The sequence below is a fragment of the Aquarana catesbeiana genome, linkage group LG02 (genome assembly GCF_042186555.1).
Source record: "Aquarana catesbeiana isolate 2022-GZ linkage group LG02, ASM4218655v1, whole genome shotgun sequence".
Classification (NCBI taxonomy): domain Eukaryota; kingdom Metazoa; phylum Chordata; class Amphibia; order Anura; family Ranidae; genus Aquarana; species Aquarana catesbeiana.
Window position 1 is genome coordinate 78,674,612 of NC_133325.1, and position 24,524 is coordinate 78,699,135.

General features: G+C 42.6%; 1 protein-coding gene and 1 long non-coding RNA gene across 2 annotated transcripts in view; one reads left to right on the forward strand and one right to left on the reverse strand.

The window, feature by feature from the left end:
• ANGPTL5 (angiopoietin like 5) overlaps nt 1-21,021 on the reverse strand; it is a 68,741-nt gene extending 47,720 nt beyond the window's left edge. Inside the window, exon 1 of the mRNA XM_073617856.1 lies at nt 20,742-21,021. Coding sequence (XP_073473957.1) covers nt 20,742-20,843 — 102 coding nt within the window. The 5' untranslated portion in view covers nt 20,844-21,021. The remainder of the gene's footprint in view (nt 1-20,741) is intronic.
• Nucleotides 11,722-21,091, forward strand: LOC141129775 (uncharacterized). Its single transcript, XR_012241861.1, has 2 exons — nt 11,722-11,938; nt 20,797-21,091. It is a non-coding gene; the product is annotated as an uncharacterized lncRNA (long non-coding RNA).
• The last annotated feature ends 3,433 nt before the right edge of the window (nt 21,092-24,524 follow it).

Here is a 24,524-nt window from a genome sequence, read left to right on the forward strand (position 1 = left end):
TTTTTTCTACAAATAACTCACTTTTTTCATATTGTACTTCTTTTCTGTGTTTGTATTTCGAAACACATTTTTACATGCTACCCTGTAGTGAATATACTGTATGTGTTTCAGACAGTGCAGTTAGCCACCCTGGCGAGCAACTGCTGAGAGAAAATAAACAGGCTAGATCATAAACAGATTGTATTGCATTCAATGAATCATTATGAGTCAGAGCTGACCCACAGGCTTTCATTAAAGGATAAGTTCACCTTTAAGAAAAAAATAATATATACACAAGTTTTTGCAGGTAAAAAAAAAAAGTGCATTTATTATTTTTTTACATGGGAGCCTGCAAAGTATTGCACCTTCAATCAGTGGATTGCGAGTATAACGGCAGGCTCCTGCAGACACTTCCTAAACTCTCTGCCTATACCTCTGTACTGGGCTTTTACTTACTGAGCTGCAGGAAGTGTCAATGGACTACAAGAGCGCTAAACAGCACACTCATAGTTCATTGAGAACAACAATGGGCTACATTGCATCATGGAAGATGGGACTTGTAATTCATTTATTTGTAGATCTCTGTTGATTTTAAGGGCTAAATCACACTAGGTGCAGTGACAGACAATTTACTGCAACGTAAAATGCTTGTCTCCACATGGACACACAGAATACAATTATTTCCTAAGTGTCCCATTCACACTCCAACGCAGCACATGGCTGCGATAAAATGTACCATGCCGCAACGCATGGCAACATGCAGCAGCATAGAACATCACACAGCCATACGTTGTCATGAGTGAAGTGTACATTTTGTACACTTCACATAAAGTTTTTACAGAAAAAAAAGGGAGCTGTGTGACATGCTGAATCGCACACCACACTACCCCCTACCACAGCCGGTAACGGAGAGATGCTGGAGCGGTGAATCATTCTCTTGCAGTTCTGTGTTACTGCCTGAATACAGCCTTAAAGTGACAGTGGCTTCCTGGGAGAAGAAAGTCCACCCAATATCATGGAGGGGCTCAGGGGATGAGGGTTGGGGTGTTTAGCAACATGTTACATGTTACACCCTAAATATGGGTATAACATGTAAGATATTGTTAAAGGTGAGAGATTTAAAAGTAGAGGCTCGCTCATTCACGTCTTTATGGATCTTGCTTTGTGCACTGGTCCAAAACATTTGGTGGAGGGGGGATTGCGGTGTGGGGTGGTTTTTCAGGGGTTGGGCTTGGCCCCTTAGTTCCAGTGAAGGGATCACTTAAGGCGTTAGCATACCAAGACATTTTGCGCTTCTGGAAGAACGGTCCAACATTCCCATAGACACACTCCTAAACCTTGTGGACAGCCTTCCCAGAAGAGTTGAAGCTGTTATAGCTGCAAAGGGTGAGTCAACTTAATATTAAACTCTACGAGACTGGGATGCCATTAAAGTTCATGTGCGTGTAAAGAAATATATGGCCTCTACGAGCATGAACTAAGTAAAATAGAATGGGGGTGTACCATCATCCGACATATGAGAAATAGAAAGCTAGGGAGATCGGTCCCTAACAAAGTGCATAACCCGGGGTATACGCTTTGTTGCCATCCTACAAAATACAAAAGCTTGGGTCTCTTTGTGTGGCTCCTCTGGATTGACCACCATCTCTTCCCTTCCCGTAGTGCCTAGGCACTTATGCCTCGATTTGGCTCTCATGTTCTGAGATCCTTTTTCTTCTACCCTGGACCCTAGTACTGTTTATTCTATTGAAGATATACGTCCATTGTTTGCACGTCCCCCCTAGCCGCAGCGGGGGAACCTTTTTTGGCGCTCTTGCTCTGTGTGGACCTGGGTCACGGATATTCTCCTGAGGAAGCGGCTCTTAGGCTGCACAACTGGTTGAGAGATGAACAATTATCCCAATGTGATCCTCCCCTTTTGGGGACCTTTATGCTGGTGATATACATGGATTGTTCATCATGCATTTTAATATGTATTTGATCATGTATTGTTTTATTTTATATTAATTTTGTATTAATAAAATTATGTTTTTATTTATTATACAATTTGAATTTATACCAATCAAACCAGTACCGTGATAGTCCATTTTTCTTGTTTTTTGGGGTACCGATCTCCCTAGCTTTCTATGTGTGTGTAAAGGCAGGTGTCACAATACTTTTGGCAATATAGTGTATGTACAAAATAAATCTGACTGCCCCTATATACATATATACTGTAACTACAATCTAAACACAAAAACAAGAAATCATTAAATCTAAACTCCAGATAGATAAAAACAATGTTTAGTTCTATTATGTATTGAACAACATTAATCCCAAAATGTGGTTTAAATACAGCTGTACAGTCATTACATTCCTGTAAAAATTTGAACAAAATGATTCACATTTGAAAATCCGAGCAAGATAAACAAACAAATTTCCAATTCAAATGGCAATCTGGTTTCCTCCTCTATCTGGGCATCAATTTAACTTCTTTCTTCCAGAATTATTATTACTGAAACTATCCGTCCCTACTTAAAAATGTCTTACAAAACCTAGAGAAATGGTCTCTTTCACCATCTTATTGGTTTGGGAGGATATATTCTGTTAAGATGAATATCCTCCCCAGGATCCTATGGTTGTTTAGAACACTTTCAATGGGTATTCCTAAATCTGACCTTCTTGCATCTAAAAGAAAATAGCAACATTTCTCTGAGGTAATAAAAGACCCAGAATCAAGAGCACACTCCATACTCCATACAGTATATTTTTAAAAGTATTGGCACAGCTACCTTTACACACACACAGTGGTGGCCCGTAATGCAGGGTGCAGGGGCGCCGCCCTCCCCCCTTTCAATGCATTCAGCCCCCTAATCTACATGCAGGGCGCCGAATGCATTAGATTCATATTGGGATTTTTTTTTTTTTTTTGAAGCACATAATTAGAGCACTGCGCCCCCGAGTCCACCCACTTCTCTTCCCGGTCAATCAGGAAGCCCCGATTGGTCAGGGAGTCTTAGGACTCCCTGGACAATCGTGCCTCAGGACACACTTTCTGTTCCTGTTCTGCCGGGAAGGAGAATGTCTCTCATTGTGTGCTGCAGCATTGCCGGGAGAATCGGTCTGAGAGCGGCCCCGGCTCTTCCTTCCCCCTGACTCCATAAGGTAAGGCAGGCATCTGACTGGCACATTTACATGAATCGCCATCGTCTGTCTCCCGCGGGGGGGGGGGGTGCTGGGGTTTAACTGCTGCCGCCTGTCTCCTGCGCGGGCGGGTGGTGTTAGTTTGCTGTTTAATGTGAATAAAAGCTGGTCAACACAGGCCCTTGGGGAAATCGTTATTTGTGAATCTTTTGCACAATTATTTTTTTACTTGGAGTTTCTGACAGTAACAAGGGAGGGGATCATGCTCTGCTTCAGTACATGTTGGCATTCATGGTTCCCTCAATGAACTGTAACTCCCCAGTGCTGGCAGCACTCATGCAGCCCCAGACCATGACACTCCCACCACCATGCTTGACTGTAGGCAAGACATACTTGTGTTTGTACTCCTCCCCTGGTTGCTGCCACACACGCTTGACAACATCTAAACAAAATAAGTTTATCTTGGTCTCATCAGACCACAGGACATGGTTCCAGTAATCCATGTCCTTAGTCTGCTTGTCTTCAGCAAACTGTTTGCAGGCTTTCTTGTGCACCATCTGTAGAAGAGGCTTCCTTCTGGGACGACAGCCATGCAGACCAGTTTGATGCAGTGTGCTGCGTATGGTCTGAGCACTGACAGGCTGACCCCCCACCCCTTCAACCTCTGCAGCAATGCTGGCAGCACGCATACGTCTAATTCCCAAAGACAACCTCTGGATATTATGCTGAGCATGTGCACTCAACTTCTTTAGTCGACCATGGCGAGGCCTGTTTTGAGTGGAACCTGTCCTGTTAAACTGCTGTATGGTCTTGGCCACCGTGCTGCAGCTCAGTTTCAAGGTCTTGGCAATCTTCTTATAGCCTAGGCCATCTTTATGTAGAGCAACAATTCTTTTCTTCAGATGCTCAGGGAGTTCTTTGCCATGAGGTGCCATGTTGTACTTCCAGTGACCAGTATGAGAGAGTGAGAGCGAGAGCGATAACACCTGCTCCCCATTCACACCTGACACCTTGTAACACTAACAAGTCACATGACAGTGGGGAGGGAAAATGGCTAATTGGGCCCAATTTGAACATTTTCACTTAGGGGTGTACTCACTTTTGTTGCCAGAAACTTAGACATTAATGGCTGTGTGTTGAGTTATTTTGAGGGGACAGCAAATATACACTGTTCTATAAGCTGTACACTCACTACTTTACATTATAGCAAAGCGTAAGTTCTTCAGTGTTGTTACATGAAAAGATAATAAAATATTTACAAAAATGTGAGGGGTGTACTCACTTTTGTGAGATACTGTATATTTTACCAAAACAGTTTTTTTTTATCTTTATTGTATTGAACATTTGTTTTTAATGGAATCTGTGATCAATAATTTATCAGTGTGTGTATGCTCAGGAAGAAATGTCCTGAACAGGAAATTGTCATTTTGAAACCTATTCGTGTAGGTGTAAATGAGCCCTTTTAAACTCCTAATAAAAACACACCAACCAGCCAAATGAGTAAACATTGGATTTCTACTTGAACTGCATGTTAATGCAGTACAGTTATATATTTTAACTGCAGGGTAAATGGACAAGTTTGAAAAGGCCCCAAATGTATATTTACACCCAAAAGTAAACCTTTTCCAAATCTGGACAAGTTAAACTGATGGAAAAAAACATACGCAGAGGATACCTTATCCACTTCCTCTCCAAATCACTTTATTCATTTTTGCACACATTTAAAAATTTGCATTGTTGCCTATAAAATTACTTTAATCCCCAGAGCATTATATATTTCATGAAAGCAGAGGCCCTATAAAATAAAAAGGTAGTAGTTGCAATTTTTTATGTCATATGATATTTGCGCAACTGTTTAATAAACACACATTTTCAGGAAAAAATGTAAAAAAAAAAAAAAAAAAAAAATTTACTGCAAACAAACCCAATATAATACTCACATTTCCATTAAAATATAAAAGATGGGGTTGTTTTGAGTAAATAGATACCAAACAAGTCAAGTCTTAAAATTGTATGCACCCGTGTAATTGTGGTACTCAAAAAACAGGCATTTGAGCAGAGAGCCGGTGACTGTCAGTCACCGGTTCTCTGCTCTGCTTCCCCATCGCTCACTGGAGCGCTGGGCTGTGGCGGGGGCAGAAGTGGTCGGCTCATCCTCTCAGCGACTTGCTGAGAGACTGAGCTAGGTGCCGGTCCAGGCATGTGGGCAGATCCCGACCATATGGTCGCGATCTTTCCTGAGCCTGCACCGGCTCTGAGATGTCAGCTAACCGCGGGCTTCAGTCCACTGTCTGCTGAAAATGGGTCACAGGAGTGCAGAACTAACTATACTCCTGTGATCCACAGAAGAAGTACAACCTAATGAACTCTGGCTGTACTTCTTTAATGCTTGGGGTAGACTTCCAGCAAAGGTAGTAAGTCAATCAACAGTAAGTGAATTCAACCAAAAATGGGATAAACATAGACAGACAATTGATACCAAGATATTGGAAATCCCTTACTATTCCTACAATTCCGGAGTGGATTGAGACTCTTAATAGTACTATGCATATGGAGATACTGGTAGCTGAAAATAATGACACTATACAGAAGTTTAATGAGGTGTGGCAGACCTGGATAATATTTAAAAACTCATCAACATTTTTGGAAACTTGTTCATTTTCAAATTTATTGCTGTTGGAGCAGATATATTATATTCTGTCTGAAACATTTCTAAAGGTTGAAAAAAGATTCTATGAATTTTTTTAAATGTGAGAAACCACTAATAATGTTCTTTCCTTATTTATCCCTTTCCCCTTGACCCCAACCCCTTTTTTTTTGTCGCACTGAATATATAAGGAGGGTTGGTGAGTGCTAGCTGCAACGCTGTATCCTGGCCTAGGCCGACAAGGCCCAGGCCTAGGGCAGCACTTTGCAGGGTGGCAGCACGGAAAGAGTCCCCGCCGGCTTGCGATACACTGTTAGTGTAGCGCCAGTCTTATGGGGTGGACTGGGCTGAGAGGCCAATTAGTTTAGCGCCCCATAAAGCGGCTGCACTGCTTCTGGTATACGGGTGGCCGGCATTCCGCAACTGGGGGGGGGGGGGTGCCGCTTCTACTTTTGACTGTCCTATCATCCTAGACCACAAACCTTCCTCACTGTGCTATGTTTTCTGCTGCGCCATTGGCATGGTTATATCTTCTTAGTCCTCTCCATAAAATTATCAGAAATGTGTGCTTAAAGTAGAACTATAGGCAACACTTTTTTTTCATTTTGGATAGAATAAGGGAGGGTTATAGCCCCTGTAAGTTTATTTTTTTATCATCCCTGTCCCATTGCAGAGATTTCCCTTCACTTCCTGCCCCATAGCCAAACATGAAGTGAGAGGACATCTATGCAAATTAAGGGAATCCATTGCCCCCCCCCCCCCCAGGCCCTCAGAACTAGTGTCCCCACTCGAAAATTTCAGGGCAGGTCTTAAACAGCAAGGGGTGTGGCCTTGACAGGAAGGGGTGGGTCATATTTAAATTAGAAGGGTACACAAGTTTAGTCAGGCCTAGGGCAGCACAAAACCTAAATACACTACTGGCTAGCTGGCCCTGAAGAGTGAGATCAAGAGTCAAGTAAAGTCCTGGAGAGTGAGATCAAGAGTTGTGCTGGAGCTGGAAGTAAAGAAGTTGTATATACCAGAGGTGTATATAGTTGGTCTCATATTCCTTTTCTGCAATCAATTGGCATCTCATGAATATCCCATCCCCATCCAAGTTAAATCCCCTCAATAAAAAAAAACAAAAACAAAGTTCAAGGACTGGTTTTATGCCTGAGGATGAATGAGAACTGTGTGTCTAGCTGGGCAGGGTGACTGACAGACCACAACTCAGCAGCCCTTATGGGGGTACCACTATACTAGCTGCACTTTAACCTAGATAAATGAGAACCTTCACTGACTTTCAGAGCCGGTTCACACAGGGGGCGGCTTCAAAGTCTTCTGACTCTGAAGCCGCCCCATACAGTGCGACTTCAGCGCGGCTTGCAAAACGACTTCTGTATAGAAGTCAATGCAAGCCGCTCTGAAGTCTCCCCAAAGTAGTACGGAAACCTTTTTCTAAGTCAGAGCGACTTGAATCGCTCCTATTGGAACAGTTCCATTACAATGCATGGAGCGTCACTTGTCAGGCGGCTAAGTCGCGTGACAGGTCACCCTGTGTGAATTGGCACTGAAAGAAATCAATGTAATATCAAACAATTGTAACTACATGTACATGTGTGACCAGGGTGAGATCCTAGTAGACATCCACAGATGATGAATAGTCCAGGGATTCAGCCACTGCGGATTTTCTGGCAAGTCAGCGTTTTTTTCTTTTAAGTAAACAAGAAATGTATAAAGATTCGGAAAATACACATCTTTTACTTAAATAAATGTTCCTGCCTCCTATCATCACATTAATATACAGCGGCAGCAGCTGTTGGTGAGAAGAAAAGGTTACACAAGGCTACTCCAAGCATGTTCTCCACAAACACAATACAAAGCCCACATGTTATCTATCTTAAAAACATTAACCAGTATCTCAATACTATTGAACCATATGTGAAAGAAATGTTATTTTAATGTATGAATCTAGGGACCTATTTATAAGTATTAAAAAAAAAAAAAAGAAGAAAAGCAGACTTGTTACCCATAGCCAAATCATATTAGATTATTTTATTTTCCCAGGGAAAAGAAATATGATGCAAATGGTGACTATGGGGAACAGCTTTACATTCCCTCTCAACCTTTCTCCAGGTTTTTGTAAAAATGCTCTAGATACATTATTCAGAAAATGAAATAAAGTTTCTAATGAATTCTATAAAGTCATTTACACTGAATTATAAAAAAAAGGATATTTTACATCAAGGGTTAATATGTAAACTTTAGGCACTTGATCCACCTACAGTATCTCACAAAAGTGATTACACCCCTCACATTTTTGTAAATATTTTATTATATCTTTTCATGTGACAACACTGAAGAAATGACACTTGGCTACAATGTAAAGTAGTGAGTGTACAGCTTATATAACGTTTAAATCTGCTGTCCCCTCAAAATAACTCAACACACAGCCATTAATGTCTAAACCGCTGGCAACAAAAGTGAGTACACTCCTAAGAGAAAATGTCCAAATTGGGCCCAGTTAGCCGTTTTCCTTCCCCGGTGTCATGTGACTCATTAGTGTTACAAGGTCTCAGGTGTGAATGGGGAGCAGGTGTGTTAAATTTGGTGTTATCACTCTCACTCTCTCATACTGGTCACTGGAAGTTCAACATGTCACCTCATGTCAAAGAACTCTCTGAGGATCTGAAAAAAAGAATTGTTGCTCTACATAAAGATGGCCTAGGCTATAAGAAGATTGCCAAGACCCTGAAACTGAGCTGCAGCACGGTGGCCAAGACTATACAGCGGTTTAACAGGACAGGTTCCACTCAGAACAGGCCTCGCAATGGTCGACCAAAGAAGTTGAATGCATATAGTCAGTGTCACATCCAGAGGTTGTCTTTGGGAAATAGACGTGTGAGTGTTGCCAGCATTGCTGGAGAGGTTGAAGGGGTGGGGGTCAGCCTGTCAGTGCTCAGACCATACGCTACACACTGCATCAAATTGGTCTGCATGGCTGTCGTCCCAGTAAACAGTCTGCTTGTCTTCAGCAAACTATTTTCTAAGGACATTCGGCGTGTGTGTATGTCAGCTGGTTCGGCTGGCTTCTGACAGATGAACATGCTGGAAAACCAGCATCCGACTGGCTCCCAATCAGCGCTCTCAGCCAATGGCTGAGAGTGCTGACCGGAGTGTTCTGGCGGGGGGTTGCCCTGTCAGTTTTTTTTTCTCCTTCAACCCACTGGGTTGAACAAAAAAACGAATAGGCCCCTTTCACACGGGCTTTTCGATCAGGTCCGCCTGCCAGTTTTTCAGGCGGACCTGATCGGAACCTCCATTCTCCCCTATGGGGCAGCGGATGCCAGCAGTGACATGTCCGCTGATACTCGCTGCTATTTGATCCTGTCTGCCAAATCCAGATGGTGGGCCTATTTTCCATCCGTCTGTAGATCGGATGGGATTGGATGAAAACAGACAGGTGGTCCGTTTTCATACGATCTCCACCATAGAGGAGAGCAGGACTCTGACAGGTCCGTATCTGCACAGTGAGCGAAGATGGACCTATCATCTGCCTGCTCAGCTGGGATTAGCAGATCGATCCCCCGCTGAGCAAAGCTGAGTCCGCCAAGCGGACCGCCCTTGTGAAAGGACCCTTATGCCCTGTACACACGGTCGGACATTGATCGGACATTCCGACAACAAAATCCATGGATTTTTTCCGACGGATGTTGGCTCAAACTTGTCTTGCATACACACGGTCACACAAAGTTGTCGGAAAACCCAATCGTTCTGAACGCGGTGACGTAAAACACGTACGTTGGGACTATAAACGGGGAAGTAGCCAATAGCTTTCATCTCTTAATTTATTCTGAGCATGCGTGGCACTCTGTGCGTCGGATTTGTGTACACACGACGGAATTTCCGACAACGGATTTTTATGTCGGAAAATTTTATAGCAAGCTCTCAAACTTTGTGTGTCGGAAATTCCAATTGAAAATGTGTGATGGAGCCTACACACAGTCGGAATTTCCGACAACAAGGTCCTATCACACATTTTCCGTCGGAAAATCAGACCGTGTGTACAGGGCATTAGTGTGTACCAGGCTAAAGGAAAGACAGAATAGAGGCAAAGAAAGAAAAAAAAAAGGGGGGACATAGGACTTATTTTCTAATGGATGATCCAATGCACAGGAATACAGTACTTACCAGGAGTCCGTTCCTCTCAAGTGCCAGAATGTGGGTGGGCACTCCTACGTTATCAGCTGGTCCTGCATTGTATGTAATAAAGAAGAAACAGCAAGACCGGTCAGAGAAAGGAAAGAAGATCAAGACTGCAGGGCCATGGAATAAGGTAAGTATTTTAATGTGTTAGATCTTTCTCTAGATCAGGTGTCTCCAAAGTTTCTAAACAGGGGGTCAGTTTACTGTCCCTTGGACTTTAAGGGGAACGGACTGTGGCCACTGGAAGTAGAAAAGGTCCCGACATCAGTGGGAATAAACAATGTCCCATCTTTATTGTCAGTGGGAGGAATTGTGCCCCATCGTTGGTGTCATTGGGAGGAATTGTGCCCCATCGTTGGTGTCATTGGGCCCAATAATTGGTGTCATTGGGAGGAATTGTACCCCATCATTTGTGTCATTGGGCCCAATTGTTGGTATTATTAGGAGGAATTGTGCAATTTTGTTGGTGTCGGTGGGAGCAGTTGTGCCCCATCATTGGTTTAATTTTGCCCATTTGTTGGTGTAATTGGGAGGTATTGTGCCCCATCGTTGGTGTAATTGGGAGGAATTGTGCCCCATCATTGGTGTAATTGGAAGGAATTGTGTCCCATCGCTGGTGTAATTGAGAGGACCTTTGTCCCATTGTTGGTGTAATTGGGAGAAATTACTGGTCTCGGTGGGGGGGGGGATTATGCCCCATTGTCGGTATCAGTGGATGAAATAGGTGCCCCAAGGGCCTGATAAAAGCAAACAAAGGGCTGCAGTTTGGAGACCACTGCCCTAGATAACGGAAAATTGTTACCAATACTTACTGTAATTTTCCTTTCCTTGCCTGTCCTCACGTCAACACACAATGGGTTAACCCCTCTCTCTAGTCTCTCAGGACCACCTTCTCCTAGCTGATAAAAAGGGACCCCTTCCTCCCCCCGCCCTTGTTCCACTAACTAGCGGACGTCAGGCTTGTAGGGAGGGAAAAAAGATTGTGCTGCCATGAGGACAGGCCAGGAAAGGAAAATTACAGTAAGTATTGGTAACAATTTTCTGTTTTCCTGGCCAGCCTTACGTCAGCACACAATGGGATTTGATTTAGCTGATATAGGGTGGGATAATAAAAATAGACTTGAAAAACAGCTAGTAATACTGCTTTAGTGAATATTTTATCATGCATTCTGCACACAAGAGCTTTTCAGGGGCGGATGGCGCTGAACAAGCCCAGCAGAGGCCTTCCGCGGGACGGCCTCTTGTCGCACTTTGTTCTGCCACTATAGCGGTCTGAGCAGTCTTGTGGCCTGGGCTGGCCGTTGCTTGAGGTCTATGTCCTTAGCGTGACCCAGATGCCTGCGGAGATTTTGAGCGGTGGCAGAACTTTTTCCTCCGCAAATGTCTTTTTTTTAGGGCTTCTGCTCCTATAAAGACAAAACACCTTATTAGCCTGGTGTATTGCACTCTTTTGTTTGTGGCCCCCGTAGACCCCTCCTACCTTTCCGACAATCTTCGTGCACTTTGGGGCTGTGGGGAGCTCATACTGCAGCAATAAAAATACATGATTTTAAAAAAAGAAAAAAGCTCCTATTCTAGCCTCTCCTTTTTTTTTTTTTTTTTAACTCTGGCATTTAAACTTTACCTTAATACAGGATGTGGAGTCACTCAGGGTGGCAGCAGATTTAGAAAATATCTGAAAGCTGTAAACACATGGGTTATGCATTAAGGATATTCAGTGGTTACAGCCTAGTAAACACTGACACAGCCCAGCCACCCCTCCCACTCTCCACAGGAAACTCACCAGTAAACTTCCCTCACTAGCTGTGGCAAACAGCCTGGAGCTTCCTGGCCCTCCAGGCTTTATGGTGAGCGTTTCTAGGTGACGCCTGTCACCTCTGCCCCCACAGCCCTCCCCCGTGATGTCATCGCCGATTGACAGAAAGCACAGGGGAGGCGGCTGGCGTGGCTCCTAGGGAGCAGGAAAAGAGTGCACGAGCTTCCGGCAACACCACAGCCTTAATGGTAAGCTCTTTAAGCCTTTAGTCTACCCGGATTGCTCCAGCACCTAGAGCATCCAGTGTAATAAAAGGATCTACCTTTATTGTTCTGGACCTTCCAACCCAGGAGAGGCTTGAACCTGGGCGGGTAGGTTCGGTAGGGGGGTGTAGTCTATTCCACGAGCATGGTGGCCTGGAGTCTGACCAAAAAAAGAGAACAAGGGCGGGGGAGGAAAGGCTCCTTTTTATCAGCTAGGAGAAGGTGGTCCTGAGAGACTGGAGAGAGGAATTAACCCATTGTGTGCTGACGTGAGGCTGGCTAGGAAAAACAGATAAACAAGTATTATATTCTTTATCACCTGGCATAGCAATGTTAATTATTACAATGTTTATTTATTACAGGTATTTATATAGCACCAACAATTTACATAGTGCTTTACATATATTTTGTACATTCACATCAGTCCCTGCCCTCAGTGAGCTTACAATCTAAAGTCCCTAACTGACATTCACACACTAGGGCCTATTTAGACAGGAGCCACATAGCTTATCAGCATGCCTTGAGCTGTGGGAGAAAACCAGAGTACCCAGAGGAAAGCCACCCAGGAACAAGGAGAACATGCAAATCCCAGGCAGGTTGTGCCATAGTTGGGCTGTGAACCAATGACCCTAGTGCTGCCAGGTGGAGGTGCTAATCACTTAGCCACTGTGCTGCTCCAATTATGCCTGGGGGTTGGATTTAAATACCAACTTCAGCTAATACTATTTTTTTTTTTATATATATATAAAGAGATTTAAGAAAATACTTTTGTCACATTTTTATTGCTGTCCTTCACCCAGTTTAGGAAGATGTGATCTTGGTTTATGTATGACAGCAAGACATGAAAGGAGAGGAGGATTTGTCAACGAGATATGAAGACAAAGACAGTAATAATCTTATGGATGTAAACTCTGCATTGGGGTCCCAGACTAGAGTAAAAATTGGACAGGATTTTATCACTTCCCCACTCTGTTAGAAAAAGAAAAAGTTTTGGCTGGTTATATATGGACATGTATCTTATGGGTGTCCATTTTGCATGAACTCACAACAGGCACCTCCTTTGTCTTTAATCCCTCAGTTGTCCAAAATATAGAAGCAGCATGAGCACTAAAGGGACAATTTTATAAAAATATATTAAAGAATCCCTGTCAACTTGTAGACAGGGCTGCAGTATATCTGCAACCTGAAAGTGGCACTGTGCTGTTTCTTCAGGCTTGCAGGACATCATTGAGGACTAATTTGTCCTCTGCTATGAGCTCCATGTGAAAATCTTGAAGAGGACAGCATAATCTTGCAAGTGTTAGGCAGCCATCTTGACACGGAAGTCCTAAATAGGAGGCTCTGCATCGTTCAGTGCACTTGCACTGTGAGAGTAAGTTAGGGACAGAGCCCCAGCTGGTGAGGGAGAGAGTAGGAGTAGCATTAAAGAGGGAAAGAATAGGTTTCTAATTGCTGGGTGTCCCTTCTGTCAGCTTCTCACCTGCCTATCAACCCACTTTAAAAATGAAGACTAGGCATCTGGAGGCCTTCCTTATCTGCCAGCTACAGCGTGTGATTGGCGGCTTCATAGGAGGTAAGGAAAGCAGGGGGCACAGGACACAACATGACCATGAGTGGTCTGCATCATGGAGCCCCATGGATGTTAGAAGTACAAGTGGCCCCTTGGGAGTTAAAATATTTATGCATGAAGGCACCAGAAACTTCATATTCTTGTCAGGCAAATTACCATTTTTGTAAATAGTGCCTAAAATAATAACATAACATCGAGAAGTCTGCAGGAGTCGGAACTGTGTGTGTGAGCTACTGGATATTGACCACATAAATGCTTTAAGCCACATCTTTGTCACATCGTGATCATGGAACTTCAAAAACATTACTTGTTACCTAAAGAAATTATATCATTATTCTCTATATAAAGAAGTGCATACTTTGTACATCAGAAAATATCTGCCTGTATGTGTTTTATTTATTTATTTTTGGGGAAAAGCATGTTCTTTTTCTACTTTACATGACAGTGATTGAAAACAAAGGATGCATGCCTCTTGAAATTAAATTAGAAACAAAACTAGAAGCTAAAACACATGTTGACACAAAGTCAAAGCTGATGCAATAAGAAAAACAGCAGCCGTAAATGTTAAGATAAAATTACAACAAACATGTACATTCCATGCTTCTAAAAACTTTAGAGCTTTACACTCTAGTATTGCAATAGTACCTTGCTTCTTAAACCATAAAGCAAAATCCATATGCTACAAAGACAAAATATCTCTAGTGTATACCATTGTATGTACACTTAAAAAATCCCTGGAGATATAATGATAGATGAATAGATAGACAGATAATTAGACCTCTGTCAGTGGCAACAGGATGGGAGTCAGTATCTGAAATGTCAGCGGCTCTGCATCATGAGACATATAACATGAGAGAGAGCTACAAAAGAGAATATTTAATGTATACCTAAAGCCAAATATTTTTTTTCATTTTGGTTAGAGTAGGAAATTGTTTTGTATCCAATTAGGAAGATCTCCCTTGACTTCCTGTCCTGTATACACAAATAGAATAGTAAATCCCTTGAATGTGAGGGAAATTGCCTCTTGGACAGCTCTCACTGGAAAAGGTGACCCCACTGGAAAAAATCCCCTCTAATCAAAAGTTTGGGTTTTCCTTTCCTGACAGTGGTCAGAAGCTTAAATAGAGAGAGTGTCACAGACAGGGGTTCGCATGTGGGCGTGGCCCTGCATATGTTGGTACCTTTCGCACAGGGCGCACTAATCAATGCCCGGGACCAGGCAGAAAATGTGAACATTCTAACATTAAGGCAGTTCCCCACTTAGAGATGAGCTTTTATTGTGTGCAGTAGTAAAACACACAGAGATCCTCTGTGCAGTGTGTTGTTCCATGTCACTACACACTGTAATTTTAGTAGATGTTGCATTAGGAGGGACATGCTCAGCGCATGCCTATTCCACCAGTCCAGTGTACCTCTGTCACATCACTCCCAGGAACATAACGGGGTCCTGCCGAGACCTCCTGCATGCTCATTAACTCCTTACTTCCCATTCCTCATGACCAGGCCATAGATCTCCGTAACACGGGTTTGGATCTGGTTGCTATTGGATATCAACCACTAGGGAGAGAGCAAGCATATTGACCCCCTTACTTTGCCGGGTACCATGCCTAATGACTGGTTGCTTGGTGTCTTGAACCTGTGCTTGGTTACTCTTAGCAACTACACTCCTTCCTTACAAACACATGGCAACCACCCTAACCCACAACTGGCCTTTGCAGCAGAGAAGAGCACATGGAAGGACGACCCTTATAAAAAAAAAAAAACAAAGAAAAATTCTCAGCTCACTTACCCACCAGCCTACAACAAACTGAATTGTCCTGTCTAACATCTCACGTTAAAAGCAGGGGTTTAGTTTGCACACATTTGCAAATATATTTATATGCTACAGGGCCACTTCACGGCAACCTAACTTTGAAGACTCTCAAAATTAATAGAGTTAGGACTGCAGTACATTAGGGTACCGTGAAGTGGCCCTGCAGTTTACACATATATTTGCAGATGTGTGCAAACTAAACATCTGGTTTTAACGTGAACTGTTAGACAATTAGTTTGTTGCAGGCTGGTTGGAAAGTGAGCTGGGAATTTTTCTTTTTTTTTTGACAAGGGTCATCCTTCCATGTGCTCCTTCTTTCTTGTTTTGCTGAGTTAACTCTTTTTTAGTGGTGTTACTTCATACCCCTTTTGTGCCTTACAGACCCTGGTTCTTTCAATACACCAGAACCCACATGCACCCCTTTGAATAACTTCAGACCAGGCTTAAAACAGTTAATATAACTTTACTGGAGAGACTTCAACATAACAGTTCAATATGAACAATGTGCAATTCCTAACCCGAACTACACTTGTGTGGCTGCCCAGGTATACCTCCACCAGATGATAGTCCATGCTGGCACTCTCCATGGTTTGGATGTCTTCCAAAAACCCTGGTGCCTTCAGTAAACTGCAAGCCGCAACAGGCCCCGTATCACGAGCTGAGAGCGGGAACAGAATCGACCAGTAGCCCTGGACCTCTGCCTTCCCCCTTTTTATATCACAGGTGGGCTGGCTGGGACCAAAAAGTCCAGGAACTCAGCACACATAACTTAAACTTTTCCACCAGCCTGGGCCAGCCGCTAACTCACTGAACCAGCATTAACACAACCTGCTTACACGCATCCATTGGGAGAGGGTCAGTCCAGAAAATACATTAGCATATTTGAGACTGAATGAAGACACAGGGGACACAGAGGTGCCTATGGTGCAATGGAGTCACAGAATTCTCTGAGGTCATTGTGTGAGACCAGATACTGTGGAGTCACAGGAAGACTCAGGAGTCCCCAAGGACACAGGAGTCACAGAAGACATATAGGAGGGCTGAGGTCAAGAGAGATGCTGGGGTCACCAAGGACATAAGAGTAACTGGAGACTCAGGAGTGTTGGGTCACTGGAGACACTGGGATCACCAAGAACACAGAAGTAACTGGGGACTCAAGAGAGCTGGGGTCACCAGAGACACAGGAATCACTGAAGACACAGGAGTGTTTAGGGGTCATCAGAGAAAAAGGAATCACTGAAGACCACCAGCACCACAGAAGTCACTGGCGTCACAGAAGTGCACAGGGTCTAAAAAACTTTGGTGGCACAGTAATACAAGGGTGACAGGGGGTCACGGGAGTACACAAGGGTCACCAAGTCTCTGGAGGCACAGGAGCACAGGGGTTGTTGGAGGCAACAGAGCGCAGGAGTTACAGAAGTTTCAGGAGTGCAGAAATCACTGGAGGCACAAGGATCACAGTAACGGCAAGCATGGGGTGCAGAGGTCTCAGAAGGCACAGAGGTATAGGGGTTGCTTTAGTGCTATGAATCAGACTTTGGGGGCACAAGGGATTTGGCTTGGATACAGTAATGCATTGCTTAAGCATTGAACAATGCATCATCTAGCCTTTTAAAGAAACACCTGGGATCTGATTGACTGCAGCACTGGTGGCTGCATGCAGAAGAAAAGACCCATAACTGCAGCAGGAAGCAGGTGAGAAAGTGAATGTCTCTAATGGGCACAAAGACAGCAATAAAAATATGCTACCCTATCCAAATAAAAAAACAAACAGAAACTGTTTGGCTTTACACACACTTTACCTAGGGGTTGCATTACTAAAATTGGAGAGTGCAAAATCTAGTGTAGCTGTGCATGGTGGCCAATCAGCTTCTAACTTCAGCTTGTTCAATTTAGCTTTGACAAAAAAAAAACCTGTACACTGACTGGTTTCTGTGCAGAGCTTCACCAGATTTTGCACTCTCCAGTTTTAGTAAATCAAACCAATAGTGTCTTTAGTTATCCATACAATGCAAATTTCAGGGAGGGGAGGGTCCTTCGTAGCTTCAGAAGTGCCCCTGAGCCAATGCATGGAAGTCACAAAGTCACCATAACAGACAATTTTTCATATTTTTCTTAGGAGAAGATAGTTAATTTTAAAGAAATGGTCAGATTTGGAAGTTAATTTCCCTGACAGGCTCACATTTAGACAAACTAAATTTTAGACCAAACATTTCTAAAAGAAAAGTAATGTGTCTGTACTGAAGTTCAGGTTGTAGACTTAATAATGTTCAAATGTTCCATCCTCTGAGTTAATGGAATTGCAGGACAGTCAAAATAACACGCCATGCAGTCTGTCAACTATATTAACTGCCACTTCTGTAACTGTCTTTACACGCCTTGCTTTATAGGTATATAAACTTTCCAGCTTAAAAATGTTCTTTACTGGCCAACAGCATCCAAACTCATATTCACTCAGATTATTCTCTGTCATTATTCAGTGCCACTTTAAATGTGACTGAAGGGCAGTGTGATTTGGACATTTTCTTAGAATTTATTTCTATGTGAAGAAAGAAGAAATTGGCAAAAATAATAAATTACAGACCAAAGGGCCATCAAGTGCAGTGGTTATCAAGTTCTAAAACATCATAGGATTTTGCAACATAATGTATGTTCTTCTATTTTCTAACATTTGTTTAAGATAACAATGGAAACAGAAGAAACATATATTAGAAAGGAAGAATAAAAAAAAACGGTAAGGACTGTTTGTAACAGAGTGCTAAAAATATTTCTGGCCCTGGAAAATGGGTGTTCTGAGTCTGCCTGTCTTTAATCTAAACCTAAAACTGTCCATACAGTAGTACAATTTTGTTAAAAATGTTATTTTATTTTCTATTGATTTCTGAGGTCAAATGGATGCTTGATTTTGACCGCAGTGATGAGAACAGGATAGAAAAATTTTCTCGAAAGAATACATTTTTTAACAGTGAATGTGATATTTTCTGTGGGGAAATTATATTCATTCCAAAAACTGAATGTTAAAAGCAAAAAACATTTTTATGCACTTTTCGAATGGCGTTCGTCAAGTCATCAAACGCACTGAGATTTTGTACATTCATATAAATGTTTGAGAAAAGGGCAATGTCTACTGTTTTGCATCCAACACTCTCTTCAAGATCACTGATATGCATGGTATTCTTATGGCTTAAAGGTGACCTGTCATTGCATAAAACATATAGGCTACCACACCTGACCTACACTCTCGCATTCTACCACCCCAACATAATAAGATGAATACATTTCCCTCACTCTACTCTTCAGGTATTTTCTCTTTCCTACATTTCCCACTGGCTAAAATACCTATATGGTTTCTTGTTAAGATCTAGATCCTTGACCTTCACCCATTATGCCCTGTACACATGATCGGACATTGATCGGACATTCCGACAACAAAATCCATCGGATTTTTTCCAACAGATGTTGGCTCAAACTAGTCTAGCATACACACGGTCGCACAAAGTTGTCAGAAAATCCAATCTTTCTGAACGCAGTGATGTAAAACACGTACATCGGGACTATAAACGGGGCAGTAGCCAATAGCTTTCGTCTCTTAATTTATTCTGAGCATACGTGGCACTTTGTTAGTCGGATTTGTGTACACACAATCGGAATTTAAACGATCGGGTTTAGTTGTTGGAAAATTTTATATCCTGCTCTCAAACTTTGTGTATCAGAAATTCAGACGGAAAAAGTCAGATGGAGCCCACACGCGCTCGGAATTTCCGACAACACAATCTGAACACTTTTTCTGTCGAAAAATCAGATCGTGTGTACAGGGCATTAGGCCAACGACCTTCTGTTGTATGATTTCACTAGTACACCATGGGGGTTATTTACTAAAGGCAAGTGCAAAGTGCACTTGAAATTGCATTGAAAGTGCACTTGGAAGTGCAGTCGCTGTAGATCCTAGGGGGACATGCAAGGAAAAAAAACAGCATTTTAGCTTGCACATGATTGGATAATAAAATCAGCAGAGCTTCCCCTCATTTCAAATCTACCCCTCAGATTTACAGCGACTGCGCTTCCAAGTCCACTTTCAGTGCAATTTCAAGTGCACTTTGCACTTGTAGTCCAAAGTGGATTTGCCTTTCGTAAATAACCCCCCCCCATGAGTCCATGAAAACTAAAGCTCCACTAATATAACTGGACTGTATACTACCCAAGTGTTACTAAAACTCCTTACAGTGGCCAAGTTCAATAGCTACTGTTGCAACCAGTTTTCCTCCTTTCTTCGAGGTTGACAATTAGTTGACCACATGTTGGGCCCTCTTTCTTGCAAGTTTTATGCGCTTCACCACTATTCCATGGATGAAGTTTAAGCAATCATTATGCACCAAGCTGCTTTCTATCTGGCTGCGGAACCAGTTTCCCTCTCCAGTTTGGTCGTTGTGCCTCTGTCCTATGGGTCCTGACACTTTTCCTTATGGGGAGCTCTCCAATGTCGACATCACCCTATTTACAATTGTTATACTCCTGAAGAACTGGATAGTCACCAGAAAACACATTGAGAGTATCTGTCTATCCTTCACCATATATTAGCCTCAACTCTGGGCTAATATTGTCTTATGTTAAGATATCTTTTAAAGCAATATTAATATTATTTCTTCTTATTATTATTATGCAGGATTTATATAGCGCCAACAGTTTACGCAGTGCAATAGCTATGTAGATGTTGGACAAGATGGTGTTTATGCATGAGTTTTCAGTTACATGGGTGTATTGAAAGTTTTTGAACTTCTCCATGTATATTTTAAATCATTGCACTAAATAAAATTACGCTTTTATAAAATGTTTTTGTAAAGTGGTCACCTTGAAAGTCCACACATTTCTATAAATCTAGATTGATATTGGATGTATTATCATGATTGAAGTCCATTTATATGTAGCATTCTGATCCAGATATTATTACCTGCTCAGTGGCTTAGAAGGTACTGAAACCATTGGAGCAATTTGACAGCCAGGCAATTTGAGTTTTAACAGAGATCAGCAATGGCAGCCAGTGTAGTTCTCACTGGACAGGAGCCCAGGTGAGGTTCCAGCTCAACACCATTCCTAATAGTTCAATGATTCTGCATCTATCAGAATTTTAGTTCAGCAGTATCCATGAATGTACACAAGCCCGACACAGTGAAATAACGCATTCCAAATAGTGTCCTTTACAAGGCAATGAAAATGTGCAAGATGATATAGCAAGTAATTACCACTATATGTTTTGATTGCTATAAACTGGTTGCTTCAGGTCAATGCACCACGCTAATTTGTGCTACCGGATTAAAAAAAGACTTTATGTATTTAAATAATGTAAACTACATGTTGTTATCATAGACATAATAACATGGACAATAGAAAAGTAATAAATAGCTTACCTTTACAGAATAGAGGGAATAGTTACTACTGGTCAATGTACTTTCTCCTCTGTAGAAAACAATGTGGCAGAAAATCAATACAGCTGTAGAAAAGTGCCTCATCTTTAATATGAAGAAATGCGAACCCTTCAAGAAGAGCCGTCAGATCGTCTTCTGAAAACACTGCAGACCGCAGATGCTCGAGCTGAGACTGCTGGAAGTTTAGCTGTACACTCAGAGCCAGCACCACTGCCTGGATCTCATCATGAGAAGTGACTGTCTCATTTCAGAAGCCTGCACCCTCTTTGAAATCTTAAATGGATCCACTTGCTATTAATTAGTATGGTGTAGTAAAAAACTGACAGCTATTATGAACTTGTGAGGATTGTTTTATTACGTCATTATATTATTTTACATATTCCTGACTTAGCCAGGATTTCTTAGTTTGTGCAGATTAAAGGATCAGCCCACTCAAAACTGATTGCATTGGTTACCTTTGGAACCTGTAGGGTTAAATCAGCTGCTGGCCTCTTCTCATCTATCCAGGGCTTTATCGTACCAGATCTGGAGGTCCTGTCTTCACCTGCTTAGTGGGGTTAAAGCTGGACTCTGGCATAGTTTAAAAATTACCCTTGTTGTGCCCTCATCCCTTCCTGCACAGAAAAAGTTAAACTTAGTCTACGGGTAGAGGAATTTGCCCATACATTATACAACTTTCTTATTAAATTTACCTTCAACTATGTAGTGCAAGGGCCTGCTCGATTGCATACAAATTGAAAGTGTTTAGGTTTAAGTTCATATTATATGGTTTTGGTAAATCTAAAGGAAAATTGTGCAAGAAAAGTGTATAATGTATGGCCAGCCTAACGCTATTCTTTAAAGACAGATGGTGCTTTTCCGATGTTGACTCAACGCTCTCTCCCGCTGCAATGCTGGGTGCGCAGTGTGCCACTACTTATATTGGCATGGGGTGGGGTCACCGGAGGCCCGTCCTTTATGACATCACCACCCATCATGCCCCGGGAGGTGACGTCATAAAGGACGGGCCTCCGGATGACGTCACCTGGTGACCCCGCTCCATGCCAATATAAGTAGTGGCACACCGTGCAGCCAGCATTACAGCGGAAGAGAGCGTCAAATCAACATCGGAAGAAGACAGCGAAGAAGACAGCGGACAGAGGGAGAAGAACCGGAAAGGGCTAGAAGACATCAGTGGAGAGCGGAGAAGAACTGGCAGAGGCAGAAGACATCAGCGGAGGAGGCAGAAGAGCCAGAGAGGGTAGAAGTCGGAAGAGATGATGGAGCTGCCTTAATAAATTACTTTGAAAACCTGTGTACTGCGTTTTATTTTTGACCCTTTTTTTTAGGTGAATGGGTAGGGGTACAATGTACCCTATACTCATTCACATAGGGTAGGGGGCCGGGATCTGGGGGCCCCCTTGTTAAAGGAGGCTTCCAGATTCCGATAAGCCCCCCACTCGCAGACCCCGACAACCAATGGCCAGAGTTGTTGGAAAGAGGCCCTTGTCCTCATCAACATGGGAGCAAGGTGCTTTGGGGCAGGGGGGCAGGGCCCCCTGCCCCAAAGCACCCATCCCTCATCATGTTGAGGGCATGGTTCAGGCACTCGCTCATCCCTACCCCCTTTCCTGACCTGCCGGGCTGTGTGCTCGGATAAGGTTCTGGCATGGATTTGGGGGGACCCCCATGCCATTTTTTCGGCATGGGGGGTTCCTCTTAAAATCCATACTAGACCGAAGGGCCTGGTATACTCTTGGAGGGGGAACCCATGACTTTTTTTTTCCCCTTCAAATTATCAGAGCACAAGTCGCATGCCAAAGTCAGATCAGTTAAAACAGCGATCCGACTTTGATCCGACTTTAGTGATATTCAATGAGCTGAAGCAGGATCAAAGTGGGACCAAAGTAGTGCAGGGAGCATTTTCAAAGTCGGACCGACTTGTGTCGGACCAGTTAAGACGGCTCTCATAGGGAAATATTGATTTTCACACGTCATGTGACATGAGCTCCCAATGTCAGAGCGTTTGTTGTACCAGTGTGAGCTCGGCCTCAAGGCCCATATATATTTCTTCAGTGAGAGATCACATGTGTGTTGCATTAAGGCAGCTCATGGAAATGAATGGGCTGACAATGCATCTTAATGTGCCAGAAAATCAGACATGACATATTGTTTTCAAATGCAGCGCACTCATGTTCGTTGGTATGCAGTGTGACGCGCTGCAACGCAGGTGCATTGCCTTGCCATTGCATTGGGATGCCATTTAAAATGTGTTTAACCCTCGCAATGGGGGAGGGCAATGCCAGGGTAATTTTTACTGCTGACTGGATTTTGACTTTAATTTATAAACAAAGCAAACTTCTGCTGTTACTCATAGTAACCATTAAGATGCCTTCATGTAAAATAGGAAACATAATTGGTTAATACTGGCTATATGCTCTTTTGATCCAGTTTTTGTAAATCATCTATATTGTCTGTAGTTTAAAAAAAAAAAACTTAAATTGGCTGTGCCATGACTCCGATTAGCAGTTATATGTTAACAGCAGTGTAGCCGGCCATTGATTTGTACAGGGTACAAATCTGGCTGCAGCTAGTCGCATACACTGTGAGCATTCACAGAAATCTCACTGGCGGCCACCCCGGCCAGTGTGCATGAGGCCTATGAGGAGAGAAGCTGTGATTTCTGTTTTCTTCTGTGAACTTTGAAGATTAATTTCTCCACAATGCCTGCATCTACAAGGGTCAGAGCAGGCTTGTTCCAAATTGCTTTTCTGTTTGTTCAAAATATATAAATCATTTAATATGCATCTGGGCATAGGTGCACTTTAAAAACATTGTTAGGTTTTTATGGTTTGTAACCCCACTTGAGTAAGTTCCTCTCACTTCCTGTTTAGTCGCTTGAACTAACCTGTTTAGTTACCTAATCTGGGCATAGGTGCACTTTAACAATTCCCAACACCATGCAAAGCTTAAAAAAGGTTTTGGTTGGAGTTGGCTTTTTGGCTTGAATAGGAGGAACATGCAGGTCATGTACCCATTACTCATAATGCAGGATATTTTTAAACCTCACTGCAAAGCATGTATGCTGAATGAACCTGAAATCACAATCTATTCTCCTATCTTCAAAAGCCATTAAAGTGGGGAAAAAAATTCTAGGTAGCAGGGTGGATTTGATTTAAATCAAGTTGATTTAAATCACAATTTAAATCATGATTTAAATCACTAGTAAAAAGGCTTGATATAAATCAACTCGATTTTAAATCATAATTTTTAAAGAGCAACTGTCATCTCTGTCCCACAGCAGCTCTTCCTCTGACTCGCTGTTGACTCATCGACAGTCCTATTCACTTTAATGGGACGGCTGGTGATGCGGCAGTGACACAACAAGGTGAGGGGCGTGGCGGCAGCAGGTGAGTGGATGCCCGCTAACAGGTCCTGCCATGATGGATCTGAAATGACTGGTGCTCTTTAAATGTAAGGCTTATTCTTGCTGATTAGTTAAAATATTTAATATTTGCAAAATGAATGTTTCCTATTTAGAGTAATAAGCTGTCAGGTTAGTAAAACAGCGATATCAGAACCGATTTAATCATACCGTTTGTAGTGTACATAGATTTGCAAAACAATGGGATAAAGGAATGTTCCTGAACTTTGGTTTATCTCATGGTTACTGTGGAATTGTGTGAATGCATCAATGCAGTGCATGTTATCTCAGCTTGCAGATCTTGGATTCATTGAATGAGTTTACCAAAAATGTAAATATTGCAGAGTACACAGCCTCATGAT